Source organism: Cricetulus griseus, chromosome 5 (genome assembly GCF_003668045.3).
Source record: "Cricetulus griseus strain 17A/GY chromosome 5, alternate assembly CriGri-PICRH-1.0, whole genome shotgun sequence".
NCBI classification, from domain to species: Eukaryota; Metazoa; Chordata; class Mammalia; order Rodentia; family Cricetidae; genus Cricetulus; species Cricetulus griseus.
The window spans coordinates 88387732-88414524 of NC_048598.1; the positions used below are offsets into that span (position 1 = coordinate 88387732).

Below are 26793 nucleotides of genomic sequence, written 5' to 3' on the forward strand. Positions count from 1 at the left end.
TCGCTTGTTCCTTCTGGAGATCTCCCCTTGGATCACCTAATTAGGAAATGGGAAAGTGTCAGGGCAGGAGCACCTCACAAGTGGAAAAGGCCAAAAGAGCTCTCTGCCTGCTCGTGAGGGACTTTAGATCCATCACTTCCTGAAGGTGGTGTTATTATTCGATAACCCTGGAGCCCAAGAGGGCGGGCAGATCCAGTGACTTGGGGTGTGCTATCAACGCTCACCCCCAAGATCACACCAGGGAACCCATGGTGATGCTGGCTTATTTATTGAGGCCTGGCAAAGGCAGGCCGGAGAACTCCAAGGCCCTCTTCTCTAGTATGCGCCATAACCTAACAGCCGACCACAAGCACCTCAAACAACCCACAAACTGGTAGAGAAAAAGACACCGCAGGAGCAACCCTAAATAATTTTATTTTTGTCACATTTTCTCCCACACCTTTTCCCCCTCCTGCCTCTCGGGACTCAGAAGTCAAGGTCAGCTGCGCTTCGCCAAAAAGAGCGCACCACCCAGGCTGGCAAGCAGCACTGCAGTCGGAGTCCTGGGAATTATTCCCACCTGTCAGGGGAAGCCGCACAGCTGGGGCAGGGACGCATAGCAGCACCTGTGAGTGCGGCTCACGCCTCCGCTGCGCGTGGGACCCCCCCCACCCCACCCCGACCCCGCGGTCCTGCCCTGGTTCAGGGAAATGTGCTACTGAGAGGACCCTGGAGCGAAGTCACTCTCTGGGCTCGGGTAGCCGACCCCTTCCACTACTCAGCCCGGCGCTGAGAGTACCACAAAAACAAGTGCTGATCTGCGGAAGGAGGAGGCAGGGCTGGGCGAGCTAGGGAGGAGCTCAGCCGGAGAGAAAGGGGCGGTCCCGGGTGAGGGCAGAGGCTGTGCCGGCGCCTCCTCATTGGCCGGGACGAGGCAGCCAGCGGGTAGGGGCGGAGCTTGTCTGTCTCCCCGCCCCGGCCCCGCCCATTCCCCACCCCGGCCCCGCCCCCGGGCCGCTGTTGGGACTCCCGCGCCCCTCGCGCCCTCCCGCGGGCGGGCCGTCCGAGTTTTTAAAGTGGGCTGGCAGCCGAGGAAACCGGACATTCGAGAGCGGCCGGTGCACAGCTTCGGAGTCTCCAGCGTTCCGCTCCAGCTCTCCTGAGGCGGCCGTACAATCCTCGGCAGTGTCCTGAGACTGTATGGTCATCTCAGCGGCCGCACTCGCCTGGCCCCGGATTCTTTCCAACTCGCTCTCTTTGAGCCACTGTTTTTGTTTGTTGGCTGGTTGGTTTTGTTTTGTGACATCCCAGAAAACTGACTCCTGTTTGCGGATAAACGGAACTTCAGGTCCCTTGTCTCTGCTCTCTCCTTTGGCGTCTTACAACCTCCTCCCACTCCTTTCCCCGGCCCCGCCTCCTCCTACAGGTTCCTCCCCGCCACCCCTCTCCTCCCTCCTCCTCCTCCGCACCTAGCCAGGCGTCCGCCAAACTTCCACCTGATTGTGCGGGACACTCGGACCTGCGAGCACTAAAGACCTTTCACACCTGCCGGGGCGACAGAGAGCCGCCGAGGGCCACAGCTAAGGCAGCGGCTGCAGCCCCTACCGGCCTAAGGAACCCAGGTGCTCCGGGTCTCGGAGGGACACTGCAACAATGACAGCTGACAAGGAGAAGAAAAGGTAAGCGGGCGTCGGAACCGGCGACCAACTCAGTGCCAGGCAGTGGCGGAACCGCGCGAGGCGGGCGCGACCCGGGACAGTTGCGGGAGGTCTCGGAGGCCGGGGGACCGCTCTGGAGGTGGCGGTGGGTGGGTGGGTGAGCGAGCAGGTGCGGACTTTACGGACGCGCAGCTGCCGCTTCACAACAAAGTCGCGAACCCGATCGTTCTGAGACCTTGAGTCACAGAGAGGTGGCCCTGGAGGTCAGGGGTGCTTCCGCGGCGCCTTCCAAAGTCTGTCGTCCCCAGAACACCAAGCTCTGGGGTTTGAAATGTTTCTGGGCTGATGCCCTCGACTTTCTCAGGGTTTACCTGCTGAGCAGACACGCCTTTCTTTTCCTAAGACCCCTTCAGGTCTTTCCGAGAGCTCTCCTTTGCGGGCTCCGCGCCCCAAACTAGTAAGGGACAGAGGGCAAAGCGCAACTCGGGGGCGCTTCCTGGCCCCAGGAGCCGGAACACGGCCAAGTGCCCTGCTCCTGAAGGCACTCAAGTTTTAGAACACCCCCTTCCCTCGCCCTGCATCTGGACTCCACCAGAGAGTGGGTAGTGACCTGGATTGCCCTGCGGGGGCAGGTGTCTTAGTGTGCAGAGAGAGGACGGCGACACCGGACCTCTCCGAGTGTCTGAAGAAGACAGAGAAGGGCAACCACGAAGGCCTGTCCTCGCGAATCTTTCCGCACTGGGTGAGAGGCAACTCCGGCCAACTCGCGCTGCCCTAGTGTCTCCTTCAATCCGCCCCGGATCAGGCGACACCGGCAGGGCTCTCTCAGAGCCTGGGTGCGAGCGCACCACGCTGCCGCGCAGCCCTGGGTACACCCTCGCCTCCTGCAAAAGTTTGTGGCTAGTCGCCTGGCCCTTTGCTCCTGTTTCGACCGGTGCGAGCCTTTTGGGCTAGAGCGTCTAACACTGGGCTCAGCGGCTACTTGGCTAGGGTGGCTGGAATCGAACGCAGGATGTCAGAGTGGCGCGGGCCGCGCGGGAGATCCGCAGGCAGGATGGAAAGGACTGCGCTGAGGACTCGGCCCCAGAGCAGACTGGCTTTTGTTTGGACTTCCACTTAGGGACCCGAGCCAGGAACAGTGTATCCTCTGGTCGAAAGCGACAGCTCCCACCTCAGGGCACCGATAAGGATTTGATAAACGAGCGAATCGCACCCGTCCTGGCCAGGCGCCCGCACCGTGCGCTGACGGATCTCTAGGGGGAAGGTATTGAGTCGGGTTCTAGATTCCCCGTTGTTGCCCACCAAACAGCTCTGGGGTGCTGTGTCCTTTGAGGTTATACAAGCAAGGGAAAAGACTCAAGCTGTAAAGGCAATCAGAATGCAGTCATAATCAAAACCGCGAAGTCAGACAGCCCAGAGCCGCCAGGGGAACTTACTGAACTTTTTATTCCTGCGGTGCCTATGGGTGACTGTCGCATTTGTACAGATGAGGCCTGATGGTAATCGGTGTGAAGTGTCATCTTGCTCTTAGGTCTACCAATCATGGGAAAAGCTGCTTCCATACCCGACTTACAGAAGCCTCCTTAGCAGAGGGCTGTTGGAGGGTGCGGGGAGCCCCAGTAGGAACAGGAAGACAGTTGCATAATAACACTACAAATTACCGATGAGTGCAAGCGGCCGCTTTAAGAACCAGTGAAACACGCTGGCCTGTGAACCTCCTAGGAGGCCGCTGCGGGTGTGCAGCTCCCTAGTGGTAGCCCAGCAGGGATTTTGCGTGTGTTAAGGTAAGGCAGGGCAAGCCTTGTGCAAGTTCCCTCACTGCCCAATGCCTGTTAGGCCAATGGCATTGAGACTCTGGTTATATTGGCTGGCTTCTTAGAGCATCGAGATGTATTTAAAAATTGTGAAGCAGGGCATTGAATGCCTCACGAAATTGTTGTGAGCTGCAGGGTTTCCTGAAAGATTTGTATTTTTATTGGTTTAAGAGCTGTTTCTTCTCTAGAATATAATTGAACATTTTTCATTCTAGAAACAGCCCCTCAAGAATCCAGAAGGATTGTTTCTATTCCCAGGCATCCCTGTATATACTAATCCATAACAATTAAGAGCAAGCCTTTTCATTGTTGGCTGGCTAACAGGCTTTGACAGAGGGAACCATGTCCAGCTCTATTGAGTTTAGATGAAGCAGAGGTCTCACCAGTCTTCCAAGGTTCCTGACTCTGGGAAGAGCTAAGTATGGATGTGCTCAAGTGGAGATTTGCAGGGCAGAGCAATTAAGATAAATAGAAGCCGGGTCCCAGGATGGCCAGGAATCCAAGTCCAGGCCCTAAGCCAGACTCTAGTCTAAGTACCTTTCAGCAGTATTCTGGTACTTGATGCCAGGGCAAGGGTACCCAAGGAATGGAGACACCTGGACCTTCAAGTTTCCAGACTGCCGCTAGCTTCTCATGCTGGCTGGAAAATGAAACCAAAGTCCATCATTTGTCCAAGTCAAGGAAACATAATGCAGGATAGGTTTCTCAAGTTGAAGCTTATTCTCTAATAAGAGTTCCTTCAACACTTGTTAGCATTTTTTGTTGTATTGCCAGAACTATAGAACACTAGAGAACTGTTATGTAACACTCGAAGTTCGGGCACTTAAACTGTACTTGGTGTATACAGCTTTCATAGAGTTTTTAGAAGGTGTTGTGACTTAACGTTCGTTTATTATGGGGCTTTAAGATTATTTTGTAAACAAGCATGGAAGCCATAAAGATATTTTCTCTTTCTGGACAAGGCCCAGGGAAGGTAAAATGGCATCTCTCCTCACCAAGAAATTTAGGGCTGATAAGAAGCAGAATACTGGTTCATTTAAAGTCAGTATATGGTCAACAGAGCCCCAGCCCTGACATGCCTCTAGCCTCTGAGGATTTCCAAAGAGTTAGTGCAGCTAACCACCACCACCACCACTGCCAGACCCCTGAACCTTCAAAATTGGAGATTTACTTTCCTAGATAATTGAAAGAGCCTTCCAGATGTGACAGAAATGAAGTCAACCAGTCAGTTGGCAATGCTTTTCTTTATTTCAGGTAGAAAACACAGACACACACACACACACACACACACACACACACACACAAAAAAAAAAAAAAAAAAAAAAAAAAAAAAAAAAAAAAAAAAAAAAAAACCCTGCTGCTCTGCTGGACTTCACTGAGCAAAACCAATGCAGGGACCCTCCTCAGTTCCTGGATGTAGCAAGTTGCTTTGTAAAGTGGAGAACATTCCACAGCTACCAGATTGTTGTATGTCGAGGTTAGGTGTTTTCACAGGGATGAAATGAAAGTCATGAGATAGAAACCGTCCACTTTATTCAAATTTTATTTTATTTTATTTTTTGGTTTTTCGAGACAGGGTTTCTCTGTGGCTTTGGAGGCTGAACTAGAATATTCACATTTTAAATCAATTTCTCTGTCACAGCCTCTCTCTCTCTCTCTCTCTCTCTCTCTCTCTCTGTGTGTGTGTGTGTGTGTGTGTGTGTGTGTGTGTATGTGTGTGTGTATTCTAGGAATCTATGGTATAAAGTGTTTAGAAATAGAGGGAAACAAGCAGGTAATTCTTAATGCTCCAGGACTTCAGCCCTGGAAGTACTTGTGATTAATTCTTCCAACATTTAGGCTTTCCCTCTTTTGGAGAAATCTTTTTCTATTCACTTACTTGCTTTGTTTTTGTTTTTTCAATCTCCCCCAGTTCTGTCCTATAATGGTTTCCCTTTTCATCTTACCCTGTGATCTTTCCTTAGTTTTGACTCTTGACCAAACTAAGGCAAGTTTTGCAGTACATGAGCTACTGAACTTTTACCCTGCAGCCAAGTCAGCACTGTCTTCTCCCAGGACTAACTATTCTTTACCTGTACCCCCCACTCCATCCCCATGTTGTCGATTCTCATGATGATTCATACATGATAGTAAGTAGTAAGGCAACAACGGGCCCAGGGCAAACACACCTACTCTGAAAAAACAAACAACAATGCTGAAAAGTAAGAAATGGGAAACAGGTTCCTTTCTTTTCAATTGCTTGGTCTGTATTGGGGTGCAGAGAGGACCACACAAGAAGCCTTAGGTGTCGACACCCATGTGGGTTTTTTTTGTAGGGTTCAAATATTTGAAACTAAAGAAAAGAAACTACACACACTGTTATCTAGACGCATTGGTATAAGTGGGGAAGCTGGCTCACAGTGTCCCTGAAATAATGAAGGGTAGATGATGGACACCAGCTTAAACTGGATCCCGGAGACAGTCCAGTGGTAGAAGTTAGCACTTGGGGGGTAAAATAAATAAAAACATGGAGGCTTCAAGGATGTTCTCCGTTGTGAACTTTGGCACCATAGACAAAATGACTACCAAATTTAACTGATGTACACACTTGCTTTGGGCAAGGACTATGGAGAGAGGACTCTTGTAGGCCTCCACAGCGACAACTAGATATTTCTGCTTCCGTTGAGGGCAACAGTGGAGTTGACTGACTCCTTGAAGACTGAAAGGCGAGTGGACTCTTTTCCCCAAGCTTTGTAAATTGGCCTCCAGTATAGTATTCAATCTCTAACATTCTATTAAGTGCATGTTTGTTTCTTTAGGTTTTTTTAAAAGTTAATCTTGATCTCCCCTCCTCATGAGGATGGAATCCGGGACTTTGTACATGCTGGGCAAGCAATCTCTACTACTGAGCTATAGCCCCATCCCTTGCTCAGCTCCTAGCAGCCTTTCAAAGGTGCTGTCATTTGGAAGAGGCAAGGCCTTCTTCCTGGTTGTCTTGTTTTGCAGCCTAGAGCTGCCCTGAGTTTTAGGAACTTTTTGGTGGAGGCTGCAGACTGCTTGTGCCTACATCTCAATGCCAATGTCTTTTCTTGTCTTGGAGAGTGCCCATGAAAAGAAATTTACACTCACATTTTCTATTATTCTCCGCTACCTGGAGATTCTTTCGTACCCTGAAAATGGATGTGTTCTTAGGAGAAATGAGCTGCTACATGCAGGAGGACAAGACAAAAAGCCGAGCACTCTGCTTTCCTGTGCCAGCGATGTCCTCAGAACTTTACATGGATTAACTTTCTTAATCCTTGTAACAACCCTGTGAGATAAGCCCTGTCATTATCCCTACATCACTGATGGGAACTCAAGTACAGCAAGGTTGCAGCCCAACATCCCAGGCAGTATAGTAGAGCTGAGACGCTGCTTGGGCAAAGTGTCTCCAGAGTCCACAGTTTTACCAACTGTTCCATGCCTCCTGGCCCTACCTAAGAGGCCTATAAAGCACTTAATGCCCTGTGTGAATGTGGTAAGTGCTCTATAAATGATAACTTCTTTTGTTGTGTTTATAATTATTATAATGACTTTCTCTCTTGTGATTCATCCCTTGTATCAAACCTCACACATAGGCAGGAACTGCAGATCCAAAGGGTATTCCTGGAACTCCTGGAATTTTTTTTATATAGATTTTTTTTTTCTCAGCTCGAACAGGAGACAGTTCTCTATGGCCCCTAAAAGTTCAAAGCTTTCCACCCACCCTTTGCTGGTGGCAAGACTTCAATAACTAACTACTCAGTCTTCGGACTCCATTGTGCAGGGGAACCTGTTAGGCGCTCTTCCTCTGCGGGTTCTGAAGAGCCATCTACAAATCAAGATGAACAGCACTTCCTCCGAGCCTTTGATCTTTTGAAATTTCCAGCACAGGAAGGAAAGAATGGATGGGGGGATAAAGAATGCTTATGATTGTTGTGATCATATTTTGTATTTTTATGGAGCCCTATCTCTACTGAGCACCACCAGTCTCTGTACTAAAAACCCTGAGGTCTTTCGGGGTTTCCTTGTCACAAGCCATGATTGTATTGAAACATATCATAACGGAGGGAGGGGCCGCCACTGCATTAGCTGTTGTGGGTCTCAGTGTGTATGTGTGTGTGTGTGTGTGGGGGTTGTCTGTAGATATATGCAGCTAGCAAGACTTGCCATCTTCAAGGAGAGTTTGTGTGCAATTTGGTGTGTGCAATTTGGTTTGTGTGCATTTGGCCTTGTTAGTTGAAAGACAGACTCAATCTGAGAGCATTCGATTGAGGGGAAGAAATGTTGAGTTCCTCTGAGATCCCCCAAACCAAAGAGATGTGTGACAATGACCAGAGTATTATGAACTTCTGAGTGGCTTTTCTTTTCCTGATTGCTCAAGAAATACTGGTTTGCTTATGGCCTCAGGCTGTTTCCAGGGGCCACCAGTACATCCTTAAGGCTCCTGTAATATAGTGTCACCTACCAGAAAGCACAAAATTCTTTAAGGCTATGAGTAATCTGTATGCCAGACCCTAGGGACCAGACACTTTCTCATACAGAGTGAGGTTTCAGAAAGAATGGCTTGCTGGTAAATAAAACAACTACAATCAAGTGTGTGTGTGTGTGTGTGTGTGTGTGTGTGTGTGTGTGTGTGTGTGTGTGTAGAGAGAGAGAGAGAGAGAGAGAGAGAGAGAGAGAGAGAGAGAGAGAACTGGCTCAACACTTAAGAGTACTTACTGATCATTCAGAAGACCTGGGTTTGGCTGTGTGCTCATAACTGCTTCTAAGCCCAGCCCCCGGGGATCTGACACCCGGTCTCCACAGGTACTGCAGTTACCTGCACATGCCCCCCCTCCCCATAATTAAAAACAATATATGTAATCTCCATCTGTCATTTTCTTAATTCCACAAAGTATGGAAATGGACTGTGAGAAGTTTCCTATATTCCCCCAGTGACCCACTGCACTCGCCACTCTTCTAGTGACAACTTTCAGTTGAAAAAAAAAAAAGTAAATGTCGTAGGTAAGTGCTAAAGATCAGAAGATCCATGATTCCCACCTGGATAGACTATGTAACTAAACACAAACATGGATCTACTGTGACACCCTATTGACCATGGCATTCATGAGCAGTGTTGGGTCTCCACCCCTCTTGAGGGGTCAAATGACCCTTTCACAGGGATCACCTAAGACCATCAGAAAACATAGATTTTTTTTTTTACATTACAACTCATAACAGAAGCAAAATTACAGTTATGAAGTGGCAATGAAAATAATTTTATGGTTGGGGGGGTGTCACCACATGAGGGACTGTTATTAAAGTATTGCAGCATTGGGAAGGTTGAGAACCACTGTTTTAGACGTTGAGCCCTGCTGCCCTGTTGGCTACTCCCAAATGCCAGGCCATAGCCACTGGTACTCTCATATGTAAATGAGTAATTTTAGTGGCCTCTTTTGGACTCATGTTGGCTTGAAGTGAATAGTTAGTTGGCCTCTAACTGTGGGAAGTCAGTAGTTTACTAAGAATAAAAGGATACATCGGCTCCATCTAAGAAAGTTCGGAATGTTTTCTAAGTCCCGCTAAAATATGTCAACTACCGTATGATTTGGGACTGGTAATAATTTAAACCATGATGCTGTGCACCAAGTGTTCTCTGTCTTCTGATGGCCTTATTCCTGTTAACAAATACACATCCTCTGTTCATGATTAAAAACTCTCAGGCTGTCATCACTGTGTGAGATTTGTCCTGACCGCCTCTTGTTATGGGGAAACAAGAAGCACATGCTCACCTTTTTGCATTTGGGAACTAGAGCTGCTGAGAGAACCAAATCACATCATCTAAAGCCAAACCTAGACATGGATCCAGGTGTGGCAAGGCTGGGCCCCAGGATACCACCTCCTGGTTTGGTTTTGTGTCATTTGGGGGCATAGTTAGGAACTCAAAGGAGCTACTCAAACCACAGCTAGCTCCTCTTATTACTAATGAGTAATTACAGCAAATATTTACTGGCCTTCTTCCTACCTTTACAACTTCCTGTTGCTGAAGCACTTTGGAGTGTTGGGAAAGATTGTTCTGGAAAATACGTCATACAGGGTTGCAGGAAAAGAGTGCCTTTAAACACACACACACACACACACACACACACACACACACACACACACACACACACACACACAGTCACTTGGCTTTGTTTATGAATTCCATGTGGAAATAACAGAGAATTAGGCCTTTGAGAGGCTGAGAAGCTTACTTTTTTCAAAGTTTTAAAAACCAGTTCTCTAGGTGAGTGAGAAAAGTAGACATTATGCTTGCAAAGCAGCCTAGAAATAATAAGACTTTACATGTTTGTAAAGTAAAACTTTGGGATGAAGTATAGCCATTACATAGATACTTTTATTACCATGCAGCCTCTACAATATTTTATGAACCTATGACCCCATAGTGCTTTCCGAATGGAAACAGTAGTACTTAGCAGAGTAAATAAGATATATAAAATATGCCACATAGGCAATTCCCTAAGTTCCAGAAGTTCTAAAAATGCTTATTTCCTATATGGGTCCAGTGAAATAGCTTTCTCAGGAGGTTTCTGTGAGCCACTGTACCCTTGTGTTCCTCTCTGGTGTGTCCAAGAGTTCTCAGATGCTATTTTAGAATGGCAGCCTTCACTCCAGCCCTGGCTGAGGTCGATGGAGCTAATTTTGGTGTCTAGGGTAAAGGGAGAGAGAGAGAGAGCATGTGCAGAGCCAAAAAGCTTTCTTGTCCCAGGCTTGGAGCAGTGTGGCATTACCAGACACACCACATTTCACCTTTAGAACCTTTATTTGTGTGCTTGCACAACAAATGTTTACCTAGATATTACGACAAGGGAAATATGAAGGTCACATTTCACTGGTGACAAGGGAGCGTCTATAATTGTAACCATATCACCGTGTAGCAGGAATCTCTTTTATTCTATACCCAGGACTTAAGGGGATTAATGGTGGGTGAGGCATAGAAGCCAAGGCCTTTCCCAGCTTCTCTTTCTGGCTTTATTACTGGCATTATGCTATTTTGGCCCAGCCAGTGTGCCCCACCCATTTGGTGAAGCCTTTTGTGGTGGTCAAGGAGCCAGAGGGAATCCTAGTGCACTCTGTGGCCCCACTCTGGAGTCATCTGGCAGTCTCTGGAAATTGGTTACTCATGCATGTACTTAGAAAGGCCCTGACACTGGAATGGGTTTCCTAGGCTCCCAAAAGATGCTTACATGCTACCAACACTGCCCTGTTTCAGGCCTTATCTGTGGTCCTGGAAGCATGGCAAATTTTCCTATTGGCAAGGGGATTCTATGCCGACTTGGGCATTTCTCTGAAGATCCCCAAGGATTAGCTAGATTCTCAGAGCCTAAATGAAGAGGTAGGAATGTGACCCAAAGTCCTTTCCAAGGGGAACCTATGGGATGGTTGACTTTGTTGGCAATGAGGAACCCACTCCAGGTCTACTTGCTCCACTCACTCTTACCTATGATGCCTGCTGAGTTCTGGTCACAAGAACTTACTTTCTTCTTTCTTTCTTTCCTCTGTCACAAAGGCATTGCCATTGTACTCATCCCTGCCTGTTCTTTTACATTAGTCCATGCCTGGTTGGTTTTCCCTTCTTTCTGCCCACATGGCTCACACTTTTCCTAAGCTCCTTCCCTTTAGTAGAATCCCATAGTCATTTCCACTCTGCCACTCCCCCCTCCATTTAGCTTCTGCTTATGTTTGCCAAAGAGGCGATTATATTTCCTTGTTATCTAATGACATTTTATTTGTTCTTGCCTTTCCAAGAAGATTGCACATTGCTCAAGAGCAGGGATGTCTGATTTTCTGGTGTGGCCTATAAAACCTTGATCCTTTTCATTTCTCTCTGAAATCATGTACCATTTTTAAAAAATTACAGAATTGCTCTGTTGATGTTCCTGAGGTTAGTTACAAAGCCCATTTCTTGGGCTCAGCTGTCTCCATCCACACAACTTGTCTTCACCCATTTCTGCTTAGAAAGAACAAAAAAGAAAATAGCTGGGCCTGGACCAGATGAACAATATTTGCTGTCAAATGCAAGGGTCCAGCACCTTGGTATGTCATTGCCTCACATCAAGGGTGTACAGTACTCTAAAACTGCAGAATTCCCAGATTGACTCAGAAGTTAACCAATTGCCTTGTGGAGAAGTCATACAAATAGATACCAGCCCTCCAAGGGATTCTTCCCTGGAAAGCCTTCTCTGGTCAGCAGCACCCTGTAGCCCTGTATCAATTGGGTCATCAGTCTAAATTTTTTAATTTGCATCATGATCTTAAAAACTTGCTTTCTTATCTCCATTTTAGGTGCCCTGTAGTTGTTTGTAGAGGGGATTCAGGAATATGGGGACCTTAGTGCAGAGAGATGGAAAACACAGGCTCAGATCAGCTTAATCCATCTTTATTTGATAGTCATCATGCACGATGAGGTTTGTGGTAACGGTGGTCTTGTACTGAGTATGTGTGTTACAGGTTATCTACTAATCTGGGGCCTATGCTGCACAGAAAGATCACAATGAGGCATTTGACCAGCTCTGACCTCTTCAAATGACTCATGTGTGGTGGTTGGCATTGATGAGTATCCTAGCTGCATTTTTAGGACGTTGCCATCTTGTTGTGGAGAGAAAAAAAAAAAAAAAAAAACCAAAAAAAAAAAAACCATAGTCCAGATAAAGCATTGAGCCAGAAGCGGAAGATAGATAGGATTGAGATCTGTGTGTTGTGCAAAGTTAAAAAGACAAGGTGATTTGAGAGAAGAGCATTAATTAAGACCTCAGCCTCAGAGATGAGAATTTGAGTTTGGACAAGCAGTGTCTATAGGCTGCCCCAGTGGAGATGGACTAGGACTGAGCAGATGGCAAGGCAGAAGTACACAGACCTGGGCTGGCGAGTACTCCTTCCAGCGCTGAAAATGGTAGCTCTTCTAAGAGAAGAGATGGGGCCTGGGCCTGGGCCTGGGCCTGGGCCTGGGCCTGGGCCTGGGCCTTCTCAAGTCAAGTTGATGGAATCTTTAGCATTCCTCTTTGAGGACAGTAGAAGCTGTTCAGAGCACTGTTCTTATCCTTCTCCTGTAAGCCTAGCTAGAGTGTGTGAACACCCAGGAGTGACTGAAGGAAGCCTTGGTGGTCCTCCATAAAAATTACCTCAAAGCACAGCATCCACAGGTCTTACGAAACTGTCTATCATTTAGTTGCATGTTTCTTTATTGCTTGCACAACTACTTGGGAGTAATAGGTGCTAGAGTTCAGAATGGAAGTCAGAAGGGGATGGCTTGCTGTTACCCTAAAACAAATGTCTTACACCCTCAGATTCTCACTCTGATGGCAAAGCCTTTGTCCTCTTAGGGATTTGGTAAGGTCACTCTATCCCTTCTTGCCATTTCTCATTAGAGAAAGATAAGGCATCCCTTCAGCACCTACCATATGAGGGAGTTCTGCAGCCAAGGCCAAGTCAGATCACTCCTTTTGTCAGTCCCTTTACTAGTAGCTCTTCATCACACATCCTGCCCAGAGTGCTCTGGCCAAGTAGCTCTGTGACCTTCTCCTTTTCTGTTATGTAGCCATGCCACTCCCTAAAACCCAGCTCTGATGTTCTGGGTCAGATGGTGCCAGAAGAGTGGGGGTGAGGGGGGAAGGGCACCGTCTTTCGGAGTCACCTGGATAGGATGGTTGGAGCCCTTTGCTCTCCGCAAGCAGGTGTAACCTTTTCCCTGGAGGAATTTAGAAGCACTTAAGGTCACAGCTGAACACTTGTGGGCCACGAGTCAGTCAAAGATCCCAAATCCCTGGACAAGATCCCACCTCAGGGACAGCCGAGGCCGGGCAGCTCTGATCCTGGTTTTTTTAGCTCACCCTACCCAATGCTACTTCAAGGGAGGTTATAGCTCCCGAATGCCTTTGGCTTAAAATTTAACCTCACACTGCCAACTATATGTCTCAGCTCGTAGTTCTTTTCTGTCCCCAATGGTTGGGAAGTGGTTGTAGAATGGAGAAGCTGCTGCCCAGTCCTGGCTGGTCAGTTAGGCCAGTTTTGCTTTGATGTGCCTACAGTGTGAGCATCATGCCTGAGCCCAGAGATGGGTTTTCTGGAGCCAGGGAGCCCTAATCACCTTGCCAGAATCTGAAAGGGACGGGAGGCAGTGGAACTTTGCAGCACAGCACAGACTGAGACCTTGAGCAATCCTCTGGAAGCCTGCAGGAAACTCTAAGAAACCCCAAGACCAGAGAGTGGCATGTGCTCAGATCATGACACACAATGTGAGTCTAACATCTACATGCCCATCGCTCCTTACAGGCCCCAGGAAGGAAAAAGGAAGCTGCCTTAGCCAGGTTCACCTGTGATCTGACAGCCTGTGAATGGCTCCATGTCTATGCATCTGTGTTTATTTTCTAAATGTATTATTTTTTCAATGTTTAAAAAATGTATGTGTACGTGTTTGTATGGGTGCAGGTACCTGCAGAGACCAGAAGAGTGTGTTAGATTCCCTGGAGCTGTAATTGCAGGTGGTTGCAAGCTACCAGGCATGGGGGTTTAGAACTGGGTCTGGATCATCTGAAAGAGTAGCATGTGCTCTTAACTACTAAGCCATCTCACTAACTTCCTTAAAAATAAATTTCCTCTTTTACTTTTCCAGAACTTACAGCAGGTTCTGTCTAGTCTTGGTCAGTGAGATGCTAGGGTCTAGATATATCTCAAACCGGTGTGGTCCCCATGTTCTGTAGCTAGCTGGAGGCTGTGGGGAGAGCTGAAGGACTGGAGGAACCAGGCGGCTGTCTGTGTCACTGAGCATGGATCTGTCAACCCTGAGCCATCTCTTAAGCACATTAGAAACTCTATTTCATCTAGATCAACAGGTGCCTTGTGGTTCCAGCCACCTGTAGTTCCTTGTATGGGTACAAATATCACAAGGGTGGTGACTTCACCTTAATTCTCCTCGAGTTAGGTCTCTAGGGCCTTTGTTTATTTTGGGGAGTGACAAGCTTTCACCCACTTGAATTCCTTGGCCTCCAAATAGCGTCAGAATGACCACAAGCATTCTGTGTTTCTCTGCTTTTGTTTTGCCAAACAGATTCTAAATGCTCTTGGGGCCACCTTCTCTTGTTTTGTGTCCCTGGCAAAGCCTGCCACCCCATGAAGTTCAAAGACACTTTGGGGTGTGTTGGGGAGTCTGAAAGATTGCTCTACATTGCTCTCTGGTTTGTGTGGCCTAGAATGGAGAGTTCACCCCTCTGTGTGTTTCCCATGAGTGCTAGATATATGTGCGGTTCTCTCTGAATACCATTAAGGGATTAAAACCAGGTAATGTTTTAATAAGACCACACATTTTAAAAGTATACTTAAAAGCTCACTTTGTAAACATTATCTCAATGAAAAGAACTTTGAAAAGTATAAAGTACAAACCTTCAAGGCATTGTAATTAAAAAGCCCTGCAATATAATCATTAGGCATATTATTACCTCTTAAAGGGAACCGACTCTTTGGAAGGAAGCCTTAGGAGAGTCTAAAAGGAGATTCTGGTCTCCAGGCCCCTAAGTGTCCCTCTCTCTGGGTTTTTTGGGCCTGTGGGCCTTGCCAATCATGACATTGAGTTCAGTGATATTTTTGTCTATACCCTGGGAAAGAGGAAATCTGATTAATGCCAAGGGACTGAAGAAAGCCCTGCTAAGTGTCAGATCATACACCCTCCAAGCTTGGTTTGTCCCCCTACTCCACCCCCAGCAGTGGAGAAGGAGAGGGCACAGGCCAGTGTTCATGTCAAAGGTGAGGATTCCTTCAATGTAGCACACGATTTAATCTGTAGACTCCAGGGAGGCTGATGCCACCACCACACATGTCCTTCTTGTTGCTTTATGCTAAAGGGTAATTGATAGCCTAGAAACAGCGGTGAGTATGGGCACCTGAAAGCAACCTTGGTCTCCCTAGTTTCTAGAAGTGAGGATGAGGCTTTGGGCACAGAGGCCTGGCTGTGCTACACACTGACCGTGAGACTTGGCAGGTCATTCAGCTCTGGCCTCAGACCCATCACCATCAGTAACATGTCTGAACCACATAGCTCTGCGCTTGCTCTCCCTTTAGCCACACCCAAGAGCCTGGTTTAAGTCTCAGCTTAAATATCGCCTCCTCAGGGAAGCCTTTCTTGACCTCCTTCACTGACCTCTAGAGTTGTCCTATTTCTTTCCTAAACGCTTCCCACATGTTGTAATTTGCGTGTTTGCTTATATCTGTCATGGCCCTCCCCTGCTGAGGCTAAATTGTGAAGGTGCAGGCTCCATGCATGCCTTGCTCACCATTCTAGTCCTTAGCGTTTAGGACAGCCTGAGCATATTGGTGTTTTCTTAAATATTCATTCAATGAAATAACTGCCCTGATACTGCTGAGGCATTGCCCTCAGTATTACCACTACACTTATTTGGTGTTCAATATTTTACCAAAAGCTGATTTTGTTTTTGTTTTCTGAGGTAGGGTCTTGTCTTGCTATGTAGCCCAGGCTGGCTTCTCATGTGCTGGGATTACATGGATATTACCATATCTGGATCCTCAAAAGTTCTTGATGTAAACTTAAGGAATTACCATTTTTAGCTTACAGATGAGGTAATTGAGACCCAAGTGTGTAATGACCATGCCAGGGATTGGCAGCATCTATGTGACCAGATTCCCAGCCCCAGACTATTTGCAAAGACCCTTGCTGCCTCTCTTGGCACCTTAGTTTTCAGTTGTGGCGATGTTATTGTTTGTCATATTTGGCAATGTTTACACCGGACAAGTAGGGGCCATTGTGTGCCGGTAGCGTCTGGGAATGCACAACAGAGTCCCAGGGGAATGGCCACTGCCGTTCTTACCACAATTAGAAATTTTCAGGCCAGGAGCAGTGTGGGGTGGGTGCTATCCCTACACAGCAGGTTCTATGTCTCCATGGGGTGGGGTGGGAGTTCTAGCACCACAGCCCCATGAATGCCCACCCTGACCCTCCCACTAACTTTAAAGTATGGACTTTCTGCAGGGGAAGATGTGCTATGTTTAATGAGTTTTCTCAGAAGAGGTGGGGTCTAGCCAGCTAGATGACCATCCCTGGCCTCAGTTTCCCTACCTTCAATATGAACCAGTAGGGGGGAACCAGAGCAGATAACCTCATAGCTCTCTGGGCTACTAGCTCCACTCTGAAGGGGATTTCTGATATTCTGGCCTCCTGTCTCTAAGGAAGTTGAGGGTTATTGGCAGGGGCCAAAGAAGTCTCTCCATCTCTTATACCTCTCCCTCTCCAAGAAAATATTCCATTTGATCAGGAGTCACTGTTGGGCCTGGCTCAGCCCATCTCTGTGAGTGCAGCAGGACTAACACCCTACTAAATAAAGCTGACTGAGGTGTGATATATGCTATGATAGAGGGTCCCCAAAAGGAGACAACTGGATGACCAGGAGGGGCCATGTCTCCATCTCCTGATGATCGATCCAGGCTTCTGGGGTGAGAGAGAGCACCTAGATTGGAAAATGGGTGTTCTGATACCATCACTCACCAGTGGCAGGACGCTACTACCCCTGTGGATGAGTTCTCACCTCCATCAGGTGGCTGTTATGCTCCTTACTGTTTGGATCAGAGCTTAAAAATACAAACTGCTGCAAAGGAAGAGGTTATTGCTACTGTGATTCCTATACACGAATGTATATGGTGTGCTCAGGCCTGGTAACGACTTGAGTTGATTGACACAAGCAGCCTGAAAAACACGGTGTGTTCAGCCTGAAGCATTGAGGGAGAAGTGAGCTAGAAAGCCAGGGAGGCCTCGAGAGAAAGAGGCTTAAATTATTGAGTGAAGTCATACTGCACTGGGGGAGGGGCTAATTGTGCTGTAGGACAGAGGTGAGTCACAGTGCAAGAGTGTTGGGGAGTCACCTTGAACTTGGGCCAAAAAAGTAGAAATATTGGGACTGGAGTTTATCTGCCTTCTATCAGGTACATCAAGTTCTGGATGGCCACCCACTGGCCAGAGACATGATGTGGACGGCTCTGCTTTGCCGCCCGCCCTGGGAAGGTTTTCTGCTGGCTTCAGCCCTGCTGAGCAAAGTCCGCTTGTTCGCTGGAGTTCACACAGACTCCTTGCCAGGCCTGCCCAGAATCCTGTCTCCTCTGACTTCCTGTGTTCTTGCATAATATTTCAATGGCTGGCCCCAGTGTGGGGGCAGCTCACTGGCCCTGCTGGATGCAGAGTAGGATGTGGAGAGAGGACGGGTGACGTTTAAATCCAACCCATGGGTGCTCTGGGTCCTTGTGGTCGAGGGCCACAGATGCAGAGCTCCTCAAACTGCTTGGAAGATTTTAGAAAGAAGGGAGTCAGGTGGATGCTGCAGACAGACAGACAGACAGACAGACAGACAGACACACACACACACACACACACACACACACACGCTTGTACATGAGCACACGCTGTCTTATGTTCATGTATCATCTCTCCTGTAAAATTGTTGAAGTAGTTAAGTTGTTTTCTTCTGATCATAAAAAAATGAATTGTTCCCATAAGTTTGAAATACAAGAAGCCTAAAGGTGAAAATCATCAGAATCCTATCACCCCAAGACAAGTTCCACTAACATAGTGAATATAGCTTCTCCGGTGTCAGAAACACCAATACATGGCTATGGGACATCACTTTTATTAGCTATATTAAGTTCTGCTCAGGGGTGCATCTTCTAGTCTTAAATAGCAAGTGGTAACCAGCCCAACAATTATTTTCAAACCTGAAAAGCAACGTCTCTTCTGATGTTTTGACCAGTCTGCTGGTGTCCCAGAAGGAACTGCAAAAATAAAAGGTTATGTACCATGTAGGACTTTCTGTAGGCTTAGAGTAATTCACATGATTACACAGGAGGAGGCTGTGCCGATGACAGCTCCAAGGGCTGGGCCAGGACTCACTTTGGGTAAAATGATCTTTGAGAAGGACCTCGCGCACATGCCTTAAGCAAGGAACCCACTAGCAGGTAGAACAAGTTTTCCTTCAGTGGCTTTCCCGTGCCCAAGATTTCAAAGAAGCTCCGTTTAAATTTTACTAGGAGATCACCTTCCTGAAAATTTGTAACACAATCCATATCTTTAAAGAAGTGACCTTTCCTTGTCTGGTGCTATTATTATGCTATGGGAGCTTGGAAGCATCCATAGTGTTGTTTGGATTTGCTTTCAATTTAATTATTGAAAACAAAAGCAAGCTGCAGAGATGGGGTTTCTACCTTGTGTCTGAAAACTGTACTTTCTTAAGGGTGGTGATGAGCATGTACACTTCACATGCTAAAAGGTTGACAAATAACAGTAACCATCAACTCAATGAGGGCTCCTGACTTGGATTTGGGTGTCTGTGGCGTTTGCCTGTTTTGAGTGTTCTTTAAACTGGATTAACCATCTCCCAAATTGGTACTGGGGATTGCACCCAGGGCCTCACGAATTGCTACAAAGTGCTCTACCACTAAGGCACATCCTCTGCCAAATACATATATACGTGTGTGTGTGTGTGTGTGTGTGTGTGTGTGTGTGTGTGTGTGTGTGTGTGTGTGTAGGCCAAAAGTTCCAGTTTGAGACTAGGCTTAATTACTTGTGATTGCAATTGGGAATTGCTTGTAAGGTTTGCTTTTGAGTTGAGATAAGTTGTTTCCTAAACTCTCTCTATGCCCCCCCTTTTTTATTTTATTTATTTATTTATTTATTTATTTATTTATTTGCCTAAATCAAAAAGCAGGAGAATGACTCTTGGCTTTAAACACATTTACATTTAAACCTTTTGGGGCATCTTTTAAAACAAAAACTTGCTACAAAATTTAGCACCAGGAGACTGCATGGATTTACTTTATTTTGTTGTTAGTTGCCTGCAAATGATCTATTGTAACAATTTGCATAATTATAGTCTCTCCTTCAACTTATTCACCCTGCACTCCCTATTCTAGATTTACTGGCCAGACTGTTATTACATCAAATTCCTTGATGTTGCCTTCCTGAGGAATGATGGGACTAAGAGTTAAAGAGAGGAACTTATGATCTTTGCGTTTCAAAATTCTCAGTATGGACTAAATTAGCGAGCAAGTTTTGAGACTTTCCTCTTTTCTCGGTCAGTACCTGATTTTGCTGGGTGCTTGGCCACGCATGCTCATTTGGGAAGCAGGAAGGGACAGGACGCCTGAATTGGCAGTCAGAATTATGAAACAGGACTTTGTTAAAATTGATAGGTCTGTACAATGAACGTGCGGCAGCTGTTGGCATGGCAACTCCTACGTGGCAAAGTGCACGGAGCTCACAGATGACTTTAGCAGTACTCCGTGTTAATTTGATAAATGGCTTTTTTTAATAGTAGTTTGTGGGCTAATGGAAAGGTTGAAGCAAAGCCTCATTAATGGAAGGGAGGATGGGGACTTTGAAGCCACTGGGTAAAGCTGGAGAGCCACAGCCAAGTCTCCATTTTCAACTAAGTGTCTCTTTTCACAGGAGACGAGCTTGAAGTGTGACAGACCCAAGGACAGTAGGGAGCTTCCCTGAAAGCAGGCATCAGCCCTAATTTTCAGTTTTAGGCTGAAGAGGTTCCAGGGCCCTTCTTATTCAACGTGTTTACTTTGTGTGGGAGTTTATGTTAAGGCACTGTAAGAGCTTTGCATTGTTTTCATTTTCCTTAGTGGTGATGGGGTGGGGGCATTATGGTAGCTGACATATCTGGCATACTTTAGCCGTGTTTGTTTGTTTGTTTGGGTTTTGGTTGTTTGTTTGGGTTCTGGGTGGGTTGTTTGTTTATTTTTTGTTTCTGGTTTGTTTGTTGACACAGGGGCTCAAGTAACCCAGGCTGGCCTCAAACACCCTATACTGCTGGGGATTACCTTGAACTTGTGATCCTTCTACCTCCAACTCCAGAGTGCCAGGATGAGGGTCATCAACTATATACCTAATTTATGTGGAGTAGGGGACTAAACCCAAAGCTTCCTGCATGCTAGGTAGGCCCTCTATCATTTAGCTGTGTGTTTTCCTGGTTCTAGACATTTTTTTTTTAAGATTTTATTTATTTATTATGTATACAACATTCTGCTTCCATGTATATCCGCACACCAGAAGAGGGCACCAGACCTCATAACAGATGGTTGTGAGCCACCATATGGTTGCTGGGAATTGAACTCAGGACCTCTGGAAGAGCAGTCAGTGCTCTTAACCTCTGAGCCATCTCTCCAGCCCCAGTTCTAGACATTTTTAACTGTACAATTCAATGGTATTAATCGCACATGCTTTGCTATGTTGCCATCACCACTGTCCATCTCAAGAGCCCATTCCTCATCCCACAATGAAATTCTGCATTTATTAAACAGTGGTTCTCTGCTCCTGCCCCTAGTAACTACCATTCTACTTTCTCTATGACTATGACAATTCAAAGGTACCTCAGATAAATAAAAATATAAAGTATCCTTTCATGTCTGTTTTTGTTTTGTTTTGTTTTTTTGCAACTTAGCATCTTTTCATTTCATCCAAGTTATAGCAATGATCAAAACTTCATTTCTTTTTAAAATTGGACAATGTGGTGTGTATATGTACCATGTGATGTTTATCTACTGGTCATCAATGAACAATTCAGTTGTCTCCCTCATTGGCAGTTGTGAGCAATGCTCTGTGGGTGTGGGTTTTAGTATTTTAGGGTATATTAACCTAGAAGTGAAACTGCTGGGACATAGCAACTTACTATTTAATCTTTGAGGCACTGCCAAACTGTATTCTATAGCAACTATTCTACCTTGCGTTCTGAGTAACTCAAGAGTCTCAGCTTCTTCGTGTCCCTGCTCAGCAATTAAATTCTGGTTTTTAGATCATAGCCACTTGTCAGTACAAAGAGATTTCTCATTTTTCAAAATGGTCACTGATTTAATTGTCATTATAGACATTTTACCCTGGCACCCCCTACACATGTGGCTTGGGTGGGAACATCACTGACCCATTGTTTATGCCTGTGAAGCAAAAGAGACTTTTCAGTGTAGTATTGGGGGAGTGAAGGATATAAGGAGGGAAGGTGAGACCATGTGATCATCGTCTGTGGTCTGGGCACCTCAGGGGATCTCCTGTGAAGAAGATGAAACAATTTTAAATAGAGGCCTTTGAGATTTACATGGCAGCAATTCTCAGATCAGTTTTAACTAAAGCAAGCATGCTGTAGGCTGGCTTTACCGTGGTAATCCTTCCTGGTTTAGCATCACAGATAGGTCTTAGGATCTCTCTTCCAGAGAGCAAGCATGCTGTCATCTGCTATAGGAGCCTGGCCCGTTTTATTTCCTCTTCTTGGGGGGAAAAAAATCACCAAACATCTTGCCAAGTGCTTGCTTAAGGCTTTCAACCATTCTGCTATCTAGTTTTTCTACTTGAAGCAATCTATAAATCTCTCCAGTTCCCCACTCCTGGGATGTTAAATTATCAGTCTAGACTTAGAACTTATGGGACATCTGCTGTGAACTTGAAACAATACCTAGCATTTGTGGTGGATAGAAACCTAGCCTCTGTCCTCATAGGGAAGCACCCCAGGACCTATAACGAAGTATCTCTTCCTTAAAACAGTCATCCGTACTGGGGTATACATTCAAGCCACACAGGGTTCACCTAGACTCAGAGTGCAGGCTGGGGAGATCCGGCTTAGTGGTTAAGAGCACCAGTGACAAGAGGATCTGAGTTTGAGCCACTAGCACCCATATGAAAGCATGGCCCTGCATGTCTGTGACCCCTAGCCACTGAAAGGCAGAGACTGGCAGATTCCCAGAGTTCATTGGCCAGCTGGTATAGCCAAAATGGCTAGTTTCAGATGCATTGAGAGATACTGTTTCAAAACAGAAAGGGAAGAGTGATGGAGAAAGATTAGAGCCATGTGCATTCACACACACACACACACACACACACACACACACACACACACACACACACACACACACATCCCCCAAACACCTCTGGGTGCTGGATGTCCTCAGAGTTTCTTATGGAAGAAGTGTGAGGTTGTTGCATTTCTGTCAAGTTCCCAGGAGATGTTGACAGTGCCGGTACCCAGTCCAGACTTGGAGAACTGAAACCTTACATTGACACTGAGAAATGGAGAACAAGGCATAGAGAGGTCAAATGGCCTGCATCTTCAACACTATGAGTAACAGAGTTTGAGCTGGAATATGGGTGGGGACTCTAAAGCACCCAGTGTTTCTATCATATCAAAAAATGGGGCAGAAGTACAGTGCTGGAACATCCCTTTTCTGCTATCCAAGGATAAACACAGTATTAACCTGTCATTACCCAAAAGTGGCCTCAGAGACCTGCTGCTCACAGCCATCCCTCTCATCATTGGAGCTGACATTTGTTAAAATCAGCCAATGATGGCTAAAACAAAAGACTTCATCTAGGCTCTAGTCTGGGCTGCCTCAGAGGGAAGTGGTTGGCAACTTGGAAATGGGAGGCACATGGCATCCGCAAATTGTGCTAGGCCTGGACAGATCACAGCCAGAGTCTGGGCCTCAGGCAACACAGGGTGCTTAAAAAGTTTAAGACACAGATAAAGTTACTAAAGAGGGTTTTGTTGTTGTTGTTTGTTTTGCTTTGCAAAATGTAAAAACATTTTCACTTTTTTTTTTCTTAACTCACATCTCCTTAGTTCCAAACATTCCACTATTTGGCACTAAGTATAGTGGCCGATATTAAGATCATGCTCAATAAATACTTGCTAAGAAAGGTAAACACAGCAGGTGCCAGAGGCAGCTATGTGCAAATATGATGAAATCTTCAACCAAAGAGCAGGAGAGATAAACAAGATCAAACAAGAGGATAACACCTTGGATTTATGAGACACATTTGGTCCCAAAGTCATCTTCAGATTTGTATCTTTTCTATGTTCTTAAAAAATAAAACGGATGTACATGTACATACACACAGATGCATATGCATGAACATACTAAAAATCTTTAAAGTGCCAGCACGCCTTTAATCCCAGCACACGAGAGGCAAAGTCAGGCAAAATCTCGAGGCCAGCATGCTCTGCAGAGTGAGTTCCAGGACAGCCAAGGCTACACAGAGAAATCCTGTCTAGAAAAACAAACAAACAAAAAAAATCTTAAAAGAAATTTTAAAAATTCATGAATTATAGTGTTTGTTGCCACTGTTTCTGTCCCTAGGATGCTTGCTATGTGTTTCTACAAGGGGAGGATGAAGCCAAAGTGGGGTTTTGTGACCCCAGGGGTCCTCTAACTAATAGCTGTGATTCTTCTGGCTTTGGAAATAATCTACCGCCATCTTACTGATGTTTATGTCAACCCACATGATGCCTAGTCCTCATTAACACCAATAACAAATATTTAGTCTGTGACTATTATGTATACAGGGCCATCTCTTGTCTCAGTAACTGTTTATAAGGAGCTTAGCAGGGCGGGGCTAGGGGCGGGGCTCTGTGGTAGGTTGTTTGCTTAACATGCATAAGGCCCTGAGTTTTTGATCCTTAGTGTGGGGTCAGAGTGAAAGGAGCCAGGCAGGGCAAGAGAAACTATGCTTTTGAATAGTGGTGGTGGTGGCGGGCGGGCGGGCGTGCGTGCGTGCGTGCGTGTGTTTCTCTCCCTGCATCATTTACTTAGTAAGGCATGTATATAGTCAATATTATATGCAGATATTCACTATATTAAATATTATCTCTAAGTGCAAATTTAATTTATGAAAAAATATAGCATCCATGTCAATTGGGGAGGAGAGGTGGCTGGAAATAAGACTGTTGTAGGTTACCCAGAACACATTCAGGAGCACAGGTACCCTCCTTTGGCTACGATACGCCCTGTGGTGGAAAAGAATACAGTAAACTAGTTAGGATGAAAAAAATGCACATCCTTGGGCAACTCCAAGATGCCATGGGTTTTCCACATCACATTTTATTTTATATTTTAAAAAATTGTTTTCAATGCCAGGGAGCCAACGTAGGGCCTCAGAATATACTAAGCAAGCTTTTTTCCACTGACATCCACCCATTATGATATTTTTTTAAAGTCACATACTTAAAACAATTACATCAGTGGGAATCTGATTGCAGCTTGTAAAAAAGACTTCACAAGAGTGCCGAGTCCATAATTCAGAGACATTTTGCTAAATGTCAAGACTTCAGAAACCTAAAACTGCTTAATATTTCTGCTTTCCTCAGCAAATGGATTGGCCTGGAACCAGACTCACAACCTTCCCTGGTCTTCTCCTCCTGTAGGGTACCTTTGGTTGCTATAGTATTGCTATAATGTTGGATTAAGCAGATACGGGCTTTAGTAGGGAGGTATGTTCAGGGGCTCATTTAAAGAGACGAGAACAGCGTATAGTTTGGGGTGGGCTGAATTTTCCTGATGCAGCAGGGAGATTTCCTAAGGTCAGGTCTTTGTCAAAGCCCCCTTCTACTTAAAAGCCCACCAAGGAAGACCTCCTAACCTAAACCTGTTGGATCCAGTGCCCTCTGCTAGGCAATAGTTCTGTATGCTTAGGTTGGAAATCTAGAGGTAGGGGTTGTGGAAACCATTGCTGAGTTACATCAGAATATTAATGTCCTGTGGAAGTTTTTAGGTCATTACCTTTGGAGGGAAAGCTATTTTGTTGTCCATTGGAGATGGGAGGAGAGCATAAAGCAAAATTCTGCCTACGTGGGTGTTTGCTTAGAGCCAAGGGATTGGGAGAGGTACCAAGGGTGTGCTTCCTTTATGGTAAAAGCCCCACTCCGCTGGCCTCCATTTAAGAATATCCTGTAGGCAGGTGAAGGGTGGCATGACTCATCTTGTGGTGACTTCCTCTTGGTTCAGCCGAGCCTAGCAAGTCAGATCAGTAGAGGTAGGCTATCTGGGACCGGTCAGCCTTTCTATTGGTCAGCAGCAAGACTCTGGCGTGGGTGCTGGTGGTGCCAGGCAGGTGTTGGAGAGTGAGTTCTATTAACCATTTCCTTTATACTTCCCAAGTTGTATAAGACTCCATTGTGTTTTAGAATACTTATGTACACTGTAAAGATGTGTCTCTGCCTAAGGCACCTTCTGGTTGGTGTAATAAAGAGCTGAATGGCCAATAGCTAGGCAGGAGAGAATGGGCAGGATTTCTGGGGAGAGAGAGGAAGAGGAGGAGGAACCTAAGCATGTGGATTTCACCAGCAGACTCGGAGAAAGTCAGATGTGCCTACTAAGAAAAGGTAACCAAGCCACGAGACAGAATGTAGATTAAAAAATATGGGTTAATTAAGTTATAAAAGCTAGTTGGGAAAAAGCCTAAGCTAAGGCCAAGCTTCCATGATTAATAATAAATCTCCAGGTCATTATTTGCAGGCTGGTGGTCCAAAGATAGTCTGACAAGAAAGCTTGCTACACCACTGGGCTATGCACTCTCACTTGAAGTGCATTTAATGTCCACTCATGACTGCTGTGTGCATGAAAATGTCAGTGAAAAAAAAAAAAACATGAAATTCTATCACCATGATTGTTTCAGAACTCACACTAGATCTTTTTGTTTTCGAAACAAAGACCAAAGAGGTAGTAGCAGAAACCCACAATGTTTAAGGTTAGTGAAAGCTACCCCCTGCGCATCATTTAAATCCTAAAGAGAGAATCTGCACACTACTGTGATTAGTCCCTACAGAGAAAACTGTGGCTATTCTTCCCTGAGGAGAGCCTGGCTTAACATAGGTGCTATTTTGGATATCTGAGAACAGAGGAGAATCAAGATGCAAAGAAAATGATCCTATGCCGGGCTACACAGCCCTACCCCATCCACCCCCTACCCCCATGAGAGCAGTTTCTTCTCCTTGGTGGATTTGGAAACCACTTGAATTTTGTCATTGCTGTCCACCAGCAGGGAAACAACTTTTACTCCAGGGTGAAGCTGGGGAAGGAAGAATAGTCCTTTTGCTCATTGCCTCCCAGTCCCAGGTGTGTATTATGAAGAATCACTGCTTCCTGGAGCCGCTTTGCTGAGTCTGAGGGCTGAGATGAGTCTGCAGGACGGAAGACCCGTGAATGGGCATGGGTGCAGAAAGGAGTGGCTGCATCACCTGCCTGGGGGATGAGCCACCCATGTGACGACTTCATAGTTGTGCAAGAATTGGGCAACATTTGGCCAGGGTGGAGAGGTCTTGGCAAAGGCGTTTTCACTCCTAATAGATTCCTATCTTCTCCATGGGGGAAAAACAAGTATTAGGAGATCTATACAGCATCTTAGAGGACATTGATTGCCTTTTCAGAAACCAGTGGAGTTTTACTAAGCACCCAAGATAGAGGGAAAATTGGGCTGAAGACCTTAGAAGATTAAAGATGGCATCCCTTTTCCTTCCTGTGGTAATTATGGGGAAGTGGAGGGT

General features: G+C 46.0%; 1 protein-coding gene across 1 annotated transcript in view; it reads left to right on the forward strand.

Annotated features, from left to right (window-relative positions):
• Positions 1-989: 989 nt before the first annotated feature.
• The window catches only part of Epas1 (endothelial PAS domain protein 1), an 86392-nt gene continuing 60588 nt past the window's right edge, over positions 990-26793 (forward strand). The window contains exon 1 of the mRNA XM_027417972.2: positions 990-1658. Within this exon, the coding sequence (XP_027273773.1) occupies positions 1633-1658 (26 nt within the window). The 5' untranslated portion in view covers positions 990-1632. The remainder of the gene's footprint in view (positions 1659-26793) is intronic.